Below are 16,165 nucleotides of genomic sequence, written 5' to 3' on the forward strand. Positions count from 1 at the left end.
TCATTGTCCCCACCTGAGTTTGATTATGTTGTTTGCTCTTTTGTTCCTGTTCCTTTATAAGCCTTGAGTTCTCCATTTGGGTTGGTCTGTTCTACTTGTTGAATAAAGGGAAAAGTGTGTTGAAGCCGTTTTGTTCTCTCGCCTTTGTTATTTAATACTCCTTTTGCTTTCGCCACAACCACAAGACCCGTAACAAAGATGTCCCTTGCTTGTAAGTGAGCATGGGCCTGTACCATGAAGCCAGATTAGCTGGCTGGCCAGGTAAATTTCAATTTAGTTTGCACCAATCCTGGGTTTTAGGTACCATGAAAGTGGCTTGGCTTTTAGCTGCGGTCAGTGCCATAGTAACTGTTCTGTGGAGAGCGTGACAACGGAGTTGGAGGATCCAGTGCAAGGCTTTATTAATACACGTGGTCAAAACAGGCAGGGTCAAACACCAGCAAACAGTACAATCCAGGTAGGGGCAAAAGAGTATTCCAATAAACTGGCAATGGTCAGGGCAGGCAGCAATAGATCAAGAAACTAGGGACAGTTCAGGGTCATAAGTCAGGGACACAAGGAAACAAAGAAAGGAAAACTCGGAAACTAGGTACTTAGGAATAGGCTATACAATAATCAGCCCCCAAGAGTGGGTGAGAGCATATTTTATACAAGACCAGGAGAACACATGACAAAACCAACCAATAAAACAAGACACATGCAACCAGGGAACCAATAAGAACATGACACATGCAAACTAGGAACCAATCAGAACATAACACACAGACAGGGGTAGCATGAACACATGAGGGGCAAGGGGCACATGGGAAATAGAGTCCAGAAACAAATGGCAAGAGTCCTGGGTGGAGTACAATCTAATGGAGTTCATGGGCACTCCAGATGGCGATTGTGACACTTACACTCCATGGCTAACCTGCTCAGGGGCAGGTTATGTTCTGAGTTAGAGACCTCAAACTGAAATTGGACCAATCAGATGTGAGAAAAGTGACACATGTCTGACACAAAAAAAGTCACTACCCCAGTTTCTCTTGCTCCAAATTAAAGGTCACTAGTACTAAAAAAAATTGTCATATAATTATCTTTATTTGATCCTCTACCTCTAGAAATCTCTATTCTAATTCTATTCTTAAAAAAACTTGCCCCTTTTAGACTTGCACTCTATTCATTTACTGCTTGTTTTCTTTAAAAAAATCACTAGCTTCTATATTCTTTTTCTATTCTATCAATTCCTTTTCTTTTTATTTATTATACAATTAACAAAAGCAAAAAGGCCTCTAACACTAGCTTGCTCTATTTTTTCTTTTTTTATGTTTTCTTTTTATTTGTTATATAATTTAAAAAAAAACCTTGCTACGTGTACTACATTAAGTTAACTTGTGTATCATTGCTCTTTTGTTGATTTTGATTGCTTCCATTGTCCACATTTGTAAGTCACTTTGGATGAAAGCGTCTGCTAAATGACTAAATATAAATGTAAATGTAATATTATTATTAATCCATTACACACAAGCAATTTTAGTTTAACAGTTATTATAAATCATTTATTTTAAAAGAATTTTATACAGATTGTATGTAATATAAATAAGCTGTAAAATCAATAGATAACATTTTAAAAATGACTGTGACCTTACATGTTTGAGTCTCCATCGCTTTATATTTCCAATTATATAACTTAACAAGTTTCACTTGTGACTACACTGATAAAGCAAGATAATTTCTTTTATTTGTCATCTTTCATGAACAAGTACCTTTTTCATTGTAAATGCATTTAAATTCATCATATTCTTCAATCGCTTAACGTTTAGCAAAACTCTTAACCTGTAACCAAGGCTCGTGATTGACTGTTCGCCAGTGATGTCACACATTCATGTGCATATGCTCCACAAACTCAAGATCAAAGCCTGAGTTGACAAAGAATTGGTTGGATAGCAGAAGAAATGGCACTAACAATGTATTTAGTAAATATGAAATATAGTGATGTAGTGGCTAAAGCTGCACTTCCACTATGGTTAATTAAAATTCTACTAGAAGTGGAAAAATCAAAAAGTGGTGTAATTAATGAAGTAAATAATTACATTGAACGGTTGTACTGACAATGTACAAATTTATACAGATGGATCAAAAGATCCAGAATCTAATAAGACAGGAATAGCAATAGTTATACCACATCTAGAAGCAATTATTACAAAAAGAACACCAGATTACTTATCTGTATTTACTACAGAGTTGATAGCTGTTGTTTTAGCTTTACATTGGTTGGAAGAGACACAGATTAAGAAAGCGGTTTTATGCTCAGATTCACTGGCGGCTCTAAGAAGTATTCAGTCGGGACAATCAAATTGCAGACAAGATATTATTATAGAAATAATGCAACTGCTATATACAGGGCTGCTGCAAAAAAGAAAATTAAGCAGTTTTACTACGATAAAACCATGGTTAATTTTTGTAAGGATTGTGATGTCCACATGTTTTTTTGTTGAAGAAATTATAGAGTCTGTGTCATCTATAGTAAAAAGGTTATTAGTGCCCTTTACAGGCATTTATAACATGTAATGTTGAAAAAAAACAATAGACACCATCACAAAATTTGTAATGGTTTTCCTGGTTATAATGGGACTTGTATTGGTTTTAATGGAAACATAATGGACTCTACTGGTAATTGATAACCTTCTATTGGTGGCCTGTTAAAATCAATACATCCTAATGGAATATATCCCAAAACACACTACAGAAAACCATTTTTTAATGGTTTTAATGGTTAAAACTGATGGTTTGTAATGTTTGTAATGGTATTTGTGATTTATTTGTGATGGTATTAGAATTTTCTGTGTTGGTTCTATTGGGTTTTTTTTTTTTTCCAGCAGGGTTAACTCATTGTTTTTATATAATGTATTTTAAGTAATTTTAAAGGCTGTTGTTGGCTTAGGTTTGTTTTTATAACCACAAAAATATTATCTTAATACTTTTTTGTATATTATTATTTGAAGTAACAAAACCATGGTTAATCTGCGGTTACCATGGCTACAAGAACCATGTTTTTTTGTTGTTGTTGTTTTATTCATGTTAAAACCATGGCTAACTTTCATTAGGGAACATGGAACCTCGAAGAGAATATTAGATGCGTCGGTGGTGGTGAAATAATTACCGACATTAAAATGCATTATTAACCTCAACACCCAAAAAACTTTCACAGGATTATGAATGTAGTAACTTGAAAGTGAAGCACGGGCTTCGTTTTCATCTTTTTTTTTTCCTTCTTTTCTTGTCACCGGATTTCTGATGTCTTTTCACGGGCATAGTTGTCCATCAATTATGATCATTTGCATTCAGCTGCGAGCAGGCGCGGGCGCCGATGCCAAGTATGTATCGCTGCAGCCCGGAGACCTGCAAGTGGGAGGGGCTGCAGCCCGGAGACCTCCAAGTGGGAGGGACTTACGCCGCAAATAGGTTGGGAGAGGGTAGGTTTAGGGTTGGGTTTGGTGTAGACAATACACCCATTTGCAGCTGACCCGCCCATTTGGAGCTGGCTCCGACCTCCATTTATACCTAACTCGCCAATGCGGGAATGGCACGTTATGTTTTTTTTGGGGGGGGGTTTTCTGAGCAACTGGGATGGTGCCATCCTGGGAGTTGGTGCCCTACGCAAACTGCGTACTCTGCGTATAGGAACGGTGGTACTGGCTATGTAGACTTGCTCATGACAGGGTTGTTTCATTTCTATGGGTCCCAGCATATGTTGGAATAGATGGAAATGAGATGGCAGATAAACACGCTAAGAGATCGTTGAATGAAAATAATGTAGAAATTGATGTAACAATCAGCAAAACAGAAGCAAAGACAATTATTAAGCAAGCTGTTATTAAATCTTGGCAACATAAATGGGACATGGAGAAGACAGATAGGCATCTGTATAAAATCCAAAAGAAAGTAGGATTTCAAAATAATGAGACTGGAAGTGACTTTAAAAGAAGAGAAGAAGTAATAATAGCAAAATTAATATTAGGACATTCATCTTTAAATGGAAACCTACATCAAATCAGGAAACATCCTTCTGGATTATGTGGTTTTTGTGGTGAAATTGAAACAGTTGAGCATATTTTATTACAGTGTAGAGCATATAGTAAAGAGAAACAGATGCTGGAAACAAAGATACAATCAGAAAGTGTAAATAAAATGACATTAGAACTAATATTAGGTAATAGAATGATAATAAGTTATTTAAAAAAATAAATAAATGATGCAGTTAACGCACAGGCCCCACCCCCAGACCTGTACATCATCTTACATTTTCATATAGTTGACTGTTGACAAATATGTTGCAAGGCAACAACTCCAGAAATGCAGTTCTGCCCTATAATTCAAGATATTGGTACAAAAATGTCCCTGTGAGTTTTTTTCTCATACGATATCTCACGAGCAGGGATAGCAGTTTTACTAGCATTATTAGAGTGCCAATTTTGTCCCAAATATTACTAGTTTAAATGTGATTTTATACAACAGTTCAGTAAATAAGAAGTTGATATTGTTACCCAATAATATGTGTTATTGCTAAATTTTGCAGAGAACATATTACCTTTAAAGCCATAGCAGAATTGATGCGCATCTCCAAATACAGCAGTGTTTAGTTTCTGAATGAATCCGAGTTTTGTATGAATCGGGTAAACCAATGATTCAAACCCCCATTCACAAAGAGAACCATTTACTTAATTCCTGAATGAATCAGCCCTTTGAACCAATCTAATGAATGAATAACTCAAAGACATTTACTGCCACCTGCTGGCAGATTAGTTTCTTTTTAAGTGTATTTAAATAATAATAATAAAGGGACAGTTCACCCAAAAACGTAAAATTCTGTCATCATTTACTCACCCTTATGTCGTTTCAAAACTTTCTTTTGTGGAATAATTTACTAATAACTTGACAGGATTGTTCCAGTACTTTTTCTGAGCTTCTTTGGGTCCATTTCCACCTGTCTGAGCCTCCGCCGGCATTACACCTTCATCCAGACATTGCTCGCCTGCCTCGCCATAGATAACATCCATCGCGGGTCGTGCCGGTGTTTCCACTTTAACAACTCTAAGCCAATAAAACCCATCTGGTCCTCTTCTCGACGTCCTCTGCATAACACTGGCCAGGTTGGTGATCACAGCATGTTAGCCAGCCCAGCTTGGTCGGCTAACGCTATTGTCAAATGTGATAACAGCACTGTACACGTCAGTCTACTAAACATCTGGGGCCTGTACCATGATGGTAAATGAAAAAATTCAGTTACAGGATTATCTTCAAGTTGACAAAACTAAAAACCACTCCAATCTGGCTTTGTTGGTATCATGATGCTGATCATCAACTTTCTTTTTGTTTATTGGTGGTGGAAAGCCAACTTTTGGTGCATTACCGCCACCAACTGAACTGGAGTGTGGAGTGACAATGAGAAGGCTTAAAAAAAAAAAATCTTAAATTCTCATGGAAATTTCCGTGTCTCTTAAAGGGGTCATCGGATGCCCATTTTCCACAAGTTCATATGAATCTTTAGGGTCTTAATGAAAAGTCTGTAACATAGTTTGGTTAAAATTTCTCAATGGTAGTGTAAAAAACACCTTTTTTACCCTGTCAAAAACAGCTCTTGTCAGAGCAAGTCGTTTTGTAGCATTTTCCTTTAAATGCAAATGAGTTCTGCTGACCCCATCCCTCTCTTCCGAGCTGTTCTCTTGAGAGACTGTTTACTTTAGCCGCATTTATCGTGAAACTTGCTAACTAGCACGTTATTAGGAAAGGTGATTTACAAAGATTCAGAAACCTTATACTCATTTCTTCTGTAGGTGCGGCTGGATCACGAATGATTCGCGAGAACATAAGACGCATTTATGTAGATTGGAGGCGCATTCCCTTCAGAAACAAATATAATCTTCTGCATCTTCAGCCGCTCAGATGTCGGGAGTAAATGACTACTACTATATTCATTATCACATCCAACAACAAAACACTTCAATCGCTATGGAGACATTCTTGTCTACATCTGCTCCTGCGGTGAAACAATGGCGGACTGATGACAGCTCACTCAGGGAGTAAGACACCAGTCCAGTCTGCTCTGAAACGCTACTGTCAATCAAACTATCGTGGGAGGGGCCTATCTGTGTGACCTCACATAGACAGGCATCTGAGATCGGATCGATTTGAGAAAGGGGAAATGATTTAACGAGATTTAAAAAAAAAAAAAACACTGAGTGGATCTTTATCATTATAGGGTGGTTGTTTACACACACTGCCAACACATTTCAGTTCAAACAACTTGTAAAAGTCCATGTAGCATCCGATGATCCCTTTAAATTATATTTATGGGCTTTTATGCCTTTATTGTGAGAGGACAGTGGAGAGTTGACAGGAAAGCATTGGGTGGAGAGGGGGGAGCGGGATCAGCAAAGGACCTTGAGCGATTAAGCGCTTAAAATAAAATATTTTAATCGCTTTATTTTTTCGTAACTAATTAATTAACACGTTAAACTGACAGCCCTGCAGATACAGAAATGACATGCACCATGTCATTTGGGGCAGTTGTGGCCTAATGGTTAGAGATTCGGACAAGTAACCACAAGTTGATAAGTTGAACCCGAAGGTCGCAGATTTGAATCTCAGGTCCAGCAGAGATTGTAGGTGGGGGAAGTGAATGTACAGTGCTCTCTCCACCATCAATACCACAATTGAGGTAAGACCCTTTAGCAAGGCACCAAACCCCAACTGCGCCGCAACATTGGCTGCCCACTCCTCCAGGTGTGTGTTCATAGTGTGTGTGTTTGTTCACTTCTCACTGCTGTGTGTGTGTGTGTGCACTTGGATGGGTTAAATGCAGAGCACAAATTCCAAGTATGGGACGCCACACGTCACATCCTTTCCTTTCCATGTGGTACAGTACAAATATTTTAGCATCCCTTATTCTGCACCTTATTCTCCTATAAAGAATCACAATTGTAGTTGTAGTTCGGGGGTTTTCTGATAAGTGTTGTTTCAGCTAACAGCACAACATATCCTGGGCATATTGTGACCTTGTTGTGAACCTACTGGGAGTGTTTTGTTGATCTTCCTCTAGTAGTTTTTTTTTATTTATTTTTATTCTACAATGTTAACTAATTTTAACATAACCTCTTAGGTTTTAGATTTTATCAGTTAAGATCCTTACAACAATGGTTTATAGATTTCAGCTTATATGCAGCCATTGAGTACTACAGCCATATACTGGCTATTGATGCTTTTGATATTTTGATGTCATTATACCATCATATGTCATGAGATGTCACCAAACTCACCTTTTTTTTTTTTTTTTTAGGTTTTGGCTGTCTGAACTTACTGGAATTATTTTTTTTAGAGTTACATTTAGAGGTAAATAAATAATTTTAAAAAACAGCAAAAATGTATAGATTTTATTTTATCGAAGATAGTGATATGGCATTTATATATAAAAAAAATGGGGCAAATTGGTGCACATGGAAAAAAAGGCCACTCTTTTGTCTTTAAGACAATTATGAAGTTCTGAGAGGTTAGTCATGCGCCTCATTAAGTCTAGTCTCCCCAAAACACTCAACCCACTCCAGACAGCTCAACAGCTTCTTCTCCCAGGCTGTGAAAGATCCAATCACCCCACTCCCCTCTTGACCCATGTTTAAACCCCTAACTCCTGAACCAGAGCATTTCAAATTTTAACACCTCTGACTGCAATTTTTTTCTAAGGGCTGTTTACTTCAAAATTGTTTCCAACTTGTATGTGCAATATTATCTGATTATGTAATCTAAGCATAGGTGGATGAGTGGGCTGTACAAGCCACCCATCACTGTAATACTCTCGTCTCTCCTTATGAGCACTGGACAATTTAATTCTTCTTTCATCTTACGCTGACCCTGTTTGCACAGTTTGCACACTGTGGTCCTGTGAGACACAACATTTCATTCCTTTGTGTGTCTCCACATTGAGCAGCAAAATGACAAAACTTACTTGACTTGACTTTACTTGAAACCAGTCAATCCTAACAAGCTCTGGAAAAGGCAATTAAAAAAAAAAGGGAAAACATGAAACTAAAAGAGAATAAAAATGATCACTCATTTTATTTAATATGAATGTGAAACGTTCAAGAGCGATAACATCACTTAGCCTATATGATAGAACTTTGAACACAGTTAAGCATGATTAAGTCAGTCAAATCAAATTATGTTATGTACAATTATGTAATGTTTAATTTTGGCAGGCACAAATTTAGAAAAATAAAACTAAAAGTTTTGTCCAAAATGTCATCAGTTCTTGCAAGAATGCTGCAAATTTGCCACTCATTATTTTCACATGTAAATAAGCTTTGCACTAAACTCTGAAGAAGGTTTGCCATAGAAGTGTCTGCCAGAGATGCGTTTGCCAAAAGCATTGTTAGCCAACTACAAGTTCCAAGTTCCGTTGTTACCAACATAGTTCAGTGATTGGGTGTTTCCCGAAACCATAGTTCAAACAAACTACAGCTCTCAAACTGTGGTTAAAAGCATAGTTTCTTTTTAGTAAGACATATGGGCTTAAATAAATTCTGCTGTTGGGCACAATAAGCAAGCTATAAACAATAATGCAGTTCAGTCTATATCTTCCATTCTATGTGTTTTTGCACATCCTCAATAAGCTCCGTTTTTGAAGAGTGAGAATGTGGAGTATGACATAAGAGGGAACGCGCGATGGATGAAACATTAAACAAAGCAAAATTACAAGGGAACAAAAAATAGTAAATTAGTCATCAGGTGCCATGTTCAACACAGCAGCACAGAGATCTCTTAGAGAATTTATATGTGCATCTGGTTTTTCGGCACAAAGACTTCTGCATAGGATACACCTGTGTATCCTCACTCATAGCTCCTCTGGAAGCCTCCTCACTTGTCCTTCCTCACCTCCTCATGGTGAAATTAGACAGTTGAGATGTCCTTCAAGATGACTGATTTTGATCGGTTTCCGGGTCACAGGCTCGAGGACGGAGGAGAGAGGAAACAAGGATGCATCAATTTGATTATTAAAGGGATAGTTCACCCAAAAATGAAAATGTTGTCATTAATAACTTACCCTCATGCTGTTCCAAACCTGTAAGACCTTCGTTCATCTTCGAAACAATTAAGATACTGTATTTTTGATGAATTCCGAGAGCTCTCTCACCACATTGCTGTGGATCCTAACACAATCAAGGTTCAGAAACGTAGCAAGGACATCGGTAAAGTAATCCATGTGACATCAGTGGTCCAACCGTAATTATACGAAGAATACTTTTTTTGAGCAAAGAAAACAAAAATAACAACTTTATTCAACAATTCGTCTCCTCCGCTATTTTGGAGAGTATCACATGTGTAAACAACGTATGTACATGGATACCTTGTTAACACTTTGATCTCAACGTAAACAACGTAGAGTGATGCGGAGGAGACCCATTTGTTTTCTCTGCGCACAAAAAGGTTTTTCGTAGTTTCGTAAAATTACGTTTGAACCACTGATGTCACATGGTTTATTTTAACGATGTCCTTGCTACGTTTCTGAGCCTTGATTGTGTTAGGATCCACAGCAATGTGGTCAGAGAGCTCTTGGAATTCATCAAAAATATCTTAATTTGTGTTCTGAAGATGAACAAAGGTCTTACAGGTTTGGAAAGACATGAGGGTGAGTAATTAATGACAGAATTTTCATTTTCGGGTGAACTATCCCTTTAAGAATAACTCTGTGTTCAGGAAACAGTCGTGACAAGGTATTTTGTTTCCACAACAATGCATCGAACTATTAGTGGTTAATCAGTGAGTTACATTGTTGTATGGAAAACGCATCCTAGACTGTCTGTTGTTGTCAAAGATTTGTTGCAGGTTCACCACTACTAGTGATTGCCACATATTAACAGTTTCTTTTTTTTTTGTTTTTTTTTTGCAAATGAAGTGTTTTCAGATGTGAACTTTTCTCTCATGTATTCTAAGTTTAAATGATTGCAGAATCAATTAGAAGAAGAACATATGTATTTGAAGCTGTGAGTAAAAGAACTGAAAAAAGGATTATGTTAGTATTGTATTATTATTTTATGTGTTCAATTAAATATATTTATTCAAACTCTCAATAGCTTCCTGTTTTGTGTATTTCCTCCATTCTTCTGGTATCTTTCCACTCCCCTTAAATGTTTTATTGTAGTATTTTTCCAGATCTTTCTGCAATCTGCACACAAACCACTTCCAGTAGGGCAGTTCAGATTGATCAGGGGTGATGCTCCACTTTGCAAAAACTCCTCCTGCTGTTCTGTATTCTTTCCAGGGGACTGTATCATCTGATTTATTGGGATAAAAATGTCCATTACTTGATACTGATGATGTGCAGATGTTAATACACAAGTTTGTTGTTCCATTGTAATACCACCCATTCAGTCCAATATTACGATGAAAAGGAACACTGTGATCTCCATCATGGGTTTCTATGGTGTTTGTGCAGATGGCTCCACAGAAAGGACACTGAACCCAACAGCACTGACAGAAGTGATCAATCAGAAGCTCATCTGGTCTGAATTTATAATCTAGATTTGCTGGAAAAGTCTTTGTGTTGAATCTTATGCTGACCTCAGACATTATATCTGGAAGTTCTTGTCTTATCACATCTTCCAGGAGATTGAAATCATCAACGTCATCATGTTTGACTCCACTGATGTCTTTTTCAGAGAAGATCAGCCCATCTGAGAGCTTCTGTGTAAAACTCTTCAACCACAAACCAACATCTCCACTGTTGACTTGAACATGTTCAGTAGATTCACGTGCTGCTTCCATGATCTTCTGCTGCAGGACTTTAATGTTTTCTTTCATTTTGGGTAAAACACTTTCATTGAACTTCTCAGCAATATACTGACAGACTTCATCTCTGATGAAACTCTTGAAGTGATCTCTAGGAGTTTTAATGTAGTTCATGTATTTGTCAAAATCCTGCTTTTCAGTCAGTGTCTTCAGGATGTGTTTCTCCAGATTTGATCTGTTTCCATTCAGTGATGGACAATTTGATCTAATTTCATCTGCCAAATCTCTGGCAGTCTTCTTGGAGACATTCTGTTCAATGGGCTCTTTGAGTTTTTGACAGATGATCTCACCAAAAATAACAGCTGATGTTGTTCCTTGGCAGTATTTCTGGAAAATACTATAGTACTCTTCTCTTTTCTTCTTAATATATATTTCAGGATCATTGGCATCTCTGAACAGTTTGTGTTGGTCATTGATCATCTTCTTTGCTCTTTTACAGATGGAATAAACCAAATCTATGAAAAATTCATTCTTTAACTCATATTTATCTATTCTTTCCTTATGCTCTGTAGTGTTGATATAATATGCGAGTTGTTGAATGTAACTGATGTTGTAGCCCATCTTTGAAATGTTAAATGACTGAATCATTGTGTCTGTATGCTGAAGAACATCTGTTACTAATGATCGTATTTTGATTTCTTCTTCTTGAGACAAAGTTTGAGTAGATCTCTTAAAAGACCCACTTTTTTTTTTTTTATTCCCACTTTTTGTGGGATTTTTGAAAATAACATAATCTGAATAACTCGGCAAAGTGAAAATATCTCTGTTGCCCTTCCAGTGACCAACAGGAGCACTTTCATAGATGTCAGTGAGGACTTTTCTGACATCCCTCATTATGTCAATGTCTTTGATTGCAGGAGTGTCTGTGATGATCCTCTTCACACATTGTTTCCAGAACGAGTCAAACTCTTTCTTGAGTGTTTTTTCATCTTTTGCTTTGTCTTTGAGTTTTAAAGCAAGTTCTTTGCTCTTTTCATAGAGAGAGTTTTCAAGATGTTTTCTCTGAGCATCAATGTTTTTCTTGACGTCTCGCTGCTGAAGAATCTCATTTAATTTCCTCTTTGTTTCTTTCACAATGTTTTCCTCAAGATCTTTGATTTTGATTTCAAATGATGTTTTCCACTGAATCAGTATATCTGCATATGTGCTTGCCTCAAAGAATTCTGACATAGATTTTTTCACCTCTTCACTTGGTTCACTTAGTTCTCTATGAATATCAGTTTCCTCAACCTCATGAATTGTTTCATTTTCTATTTTGTTATGTAGTTTGTTCTCAGTTTCCATCATGGCACTGCGAAGACGCCAGGACCACTTGCTGTATTCTGTCTCCAGTTTCCTGTAGGCTGAAATTTCAAGAGTATTTCTGAAGCTGAAGACGAATCCTTCATTCAGTAAAGCCTCCCAGAGAGCTATAATATGATCTTTGAAGTCTTTCAGTATCATTCCATGTGATTCTGAGGCATGAGTTTTAATAGTTTCCTTTAATTCTTGAATGTTGTCACAGTACTTTGGGTTTGGTGGTGCCATGGGTGGGTTTCCCTCCCAGAGCTGAGCGAAATACTTCACATCTTTCTGAATATTAAATCTAATGACATCACTGAAACATTCTGCATCATAGACTTCCTCTTCAGCAGCGAGTTTTGTCATCTCATCCAGTGTCTCCAGCAGTCGTCTCCTTCCCTCCATGATTTTCTCTCCAGCAGTGACGTCTGAAACGTTCTGATGCACAAACACACAGCTGGGATTCAGTCTGACCTCCTTTATCCTCAGAAAGGCCTGAACAACAATCTGAAGAATGTCCTGCATCTCAGCTGGATTTTCTCCAAAGATGTTGATCAATGTCAGATTTGCAAGACCAACAACAAATGTGGCCAATTCATTGTCGTGATTTCTTGTGGATCTCCCAGAAATTTCTAGAGCTCGAAGACCCTCAGTATCAACAACCAGAATATAGTCAAAGTTCATCTGTGTTTTCATCTCATCTGACACTCTGAGCAGCTGCATGAAAGCTCCTCTGGTGCACCTGCCAGCACTGACGGCAAACTGGAGTCCAAACATGGCATTCAGCATGGTGGATTTCCCAGAGCTCTGAATCCCTAAAACTGACAGCACAAAGACTCTCTGGTCTCCTAGTTTCTGGATGAGTTCATCTAGAACAGCAGAGATCCAGGTTACAGGAACATGAGCAGCATCTCCATCCATCAGCTCCAGTGGAAATCCAGAGATCATCATCTCTGCTGCAAGACTCGGGAGGGAACGGAAGTTAAACAGTTTGTCTTTCTTGTTCTTCTTCACAGATTCACATGATTTACATGATTCATAGATCTGACTGATCTCCCTCATGATGTGCTCCAAACCAAAGGTTGCAGCTTGAAGATCCTCAGATGTTCTCTCAAGTTCAGTTTGTTTAGCAGCGAGTTGTTCAGAATTTTTCAGTTTTAAAACTGTTGACCATGTTTCATTGTACTTGCAAAGTAAAGCAGAAAGATCTGCTGAAATATATTCATCCAATAAGATTCTAAGCCAATAAAGGAAAAACATGTTATTTTCACCATGCGAGTTCATTTCTTTAATGAAGAGCTTCATAAACTCACTTAAATCAGATTCATGCTGCTGTTGACGGATTTTTTTCATCTCGGTTTGTTTTTTACTGATTTCCATTTCTAGATCATCTCCTTGAGGTCGATGTAGTTCTTTGTTCTTCTGACACCACTCATGCCACAGTTTCCCCTGACAGGGCAGGAATTTTACTTTGATATCTCTCAACTCGTTTTTCTCCAGTAAACTCATCATCTGCTGTGCTGCTTCTCTGCCTCTCCTGCAGTCAGCATCCTCTTCCTCATCTACTCTGATGTCTGAATCTTTGGACACATCTTCAAGTCTGAAAGTGGAAGATGAATCTGAGAGACAATCATTTATAGCTCTTCTGAGCTCTTCAGACACATCTGCCTGATTTCTGTCTTTCCAACCAATTTTGTATTTTCCTTTCCGTGTCTTAATGACAGTAGTGTCTTCCTCAGTAAAAAGGCAAACGAGTGGCTTTAAGTCCTTGTACAGGTTTTCAAATTTTGTGTTTCTTTCATTCCGGTCCAGTCGTGGTAGAAGAACAACATTGACTGAGGCCATTTCAGTGAGGATCTGCAGCTGTTTCTCATGGTCTCCTGCATCACCGTGTAGATTACAGAACGCAACACAGTCAGTGAATTTATCATCATTTGTTCCAGAAGGGCAGAACCAGGCAATCTCCACCACTCCATCCATCAGTTCTCTGGTTCTGCTGCTGCCTTGGCAGTTCCTGTGGAAGAACGTGTTGTGTTTCTCATTGATCAGATCATTCATCAGCTGAGATTTGGATGAAGACACAGAGCCAAACCTGAAGAAAAAAACCATTGGAGTTTGTGCCTTGTAGATCGGCTGGGTTTGACTGATGTTTTCATTGTTGGTGTTTCTCATCTTCCAGCTCTTGATGATTTGTCTGAATGTCCAGAGAGGAAACTCAATCTGTTGTGTGTCTGGATCAGGAACAAGCAGAGGCAGAGCATACTGACACTGGGACAGTTTAGTGACCATCAGCTGCTTCAGGAAACCATCAGCACAATGAAACACGGCCATCTGAACATCCATCGGATCGATTTGTTCATATTGACTTTTTCCTTTGTTTGACAAAGAAAGTTCATTGTACATATCACTATTGTTCTCAGTTGAGTCATTATCTCTTTGTTTTGTGTGATTCTGTTCACTGGTCTTATTAGCAGTAATGTTTCTTGCTTTGTAGTTCATCATCAGTAGTTTTCTTATGAAAGTGTGAATCAGATCTTCTTCAGCACAAGACTCATGGAACTGTAATGAATGTTCAGTTATCTGAAGAACATCTGCAGCTCTAATTTGTTTGCTATCTCCAATATTAAGTTTGTGAAATACATTCATTTTTTTAGTCTCTTGACTGATTTCTGTTGTTCCACAATCCATGTTGTTTTCCTGTTGAAGAATAACAATTAAATAAAATATTTTATTTACTTTGATCCATGGCTACATTCCTTAGTAATATATTTAACATACACTTATTTCATACTAAGTATAGCTCAAATCCAAAACATATTTACTGTCATATCACTTATATATATATATATACTGTATATAATTCAACTTTATTTAAAGTACTACCTGTGCACAATGCACATTTCTTAATATTAAGCTTAAAATGTTTTGTTAATGTTACTATTGATGAGGATTTCATGATCTTTGAATAATATCGCTTTTTAAATACAAGATATTTAAAGTGTACCTGAAGTATACTTGCAATAGTTCTACTTTAGCACAACCAAATATACTTCAGTATATCTTTAGTTAGACTTCAGCACTACTTCCACACAATTAAAGTGCATTAAGTACAAAATTACCGTAGTTGTTTAAGTATACCAGTTTAGTATTAAAGGTACAATTGCATGGTATTTTTTTTATTAAATAAATCAGTGTTTCCCAACCACTGTGCTGCGGCATGTGACAGGTTGTCAGGTGTGCCGTGGAAAATTATCTAAAACTTCCATATCTCTATTATATTTTGCTATTATTATTTTAAATCAGTGCTATTGGTCATCGTTATGTCTGTTTGTGGTGTTTACAAATATTTAACCAATGAAAAGCATTCAAAAGAGCTTGTGACTAAACCCCGTAACGCCACTGGATCCTCAAATTGTCAGTCAAACCTCATAACTCCACCTCGCCTCCATTCAGAATGAAGCACTGTGCAGTTTGAAGACAGACGTCTACTTCTGAACAAAGCAAGGGTAAATAACTGATGTTTGAATAAGAGCAGCGTTTCCTTTACTCAAGAAACGCTGTCTATAAAGGCTAATGTTTTTGTATGTTTAAAGAGCAGTCTGTCTTAGCATTTGCTGTCTAGCTGTAGCCAATACACTTTTGTACGTTTTAAATATCCTGTGCATAGCGGCTCGTCTTTTACATTGTGAGATTTTGGTCAAATGTATTTAACAACAAGAGAAACTGAGTGCCCATATAGCTACAATAAACTTTAAAACGGCAAACTAATGAAAACGTGATGCTCAGATGCGGCCGTTCTAATGATGGACAAAACACAGATCTCTGTCAATCGGTCATCGAAAACCTTGTTAACTCCATTTGAGTATGATTTTAAGAAATTAAGTGCAAGTGACTGATCATATATAAATATTGGGGACCTTTCCTTTGTGTATATATATATATATATATACAGTGGGGATTTCTTTAAGACTGCAAGGGAAGCTCGGCTTCCCCTATAATTTCAAAAAATTAATGGTCAAATATGTACTATTGTGTTAACATTTTATTGACTAAAAATGCA

At 37.4% G+C, this 16,165-nt stretch overlaps 1 protein-coding gene across 1 annotated transcript; it reads right to left on the bottom strand.

Annotated features, from left to right (window-relative positions):
* Positions 1-9,666: 9,666 nt before the first annotated feature.
* LOC131537169 (interferon-induced very large GTPase 1-like) lies at positions 9,667-14,841 on the bottom strand. The gene has a single exon (XM_058770460.1). It carries the CDS (start codon positions 14,791-14,793, stop codon positions 10,081-10,083), a length of 4,713 nt encoding a protein of 1,570 aa, XP_058626443.1. The 5' UTR covers positions 14,794-14,841; the 3' UTR covers positions 9,667-10,080.
* Between the last annotated feature and the right edge of the window lie 1,324 nt (positions 14,842-16,165).

Source organism: Onychostoma macrolepis, chromosome 03 (assembly GCF_012432095.1).
Source record: "Onychostoma macrolepis isolate SWU-2019 chromosome 03, ASM1243209v1, whole genome shotgun sequence".
Lineage (NCBI taxonomy): Eukaryota > Metazoa > Chordata > Actinopteri > Cypriniformes > Cyprinidae > Onychostoma > Onychostoma macrolepis.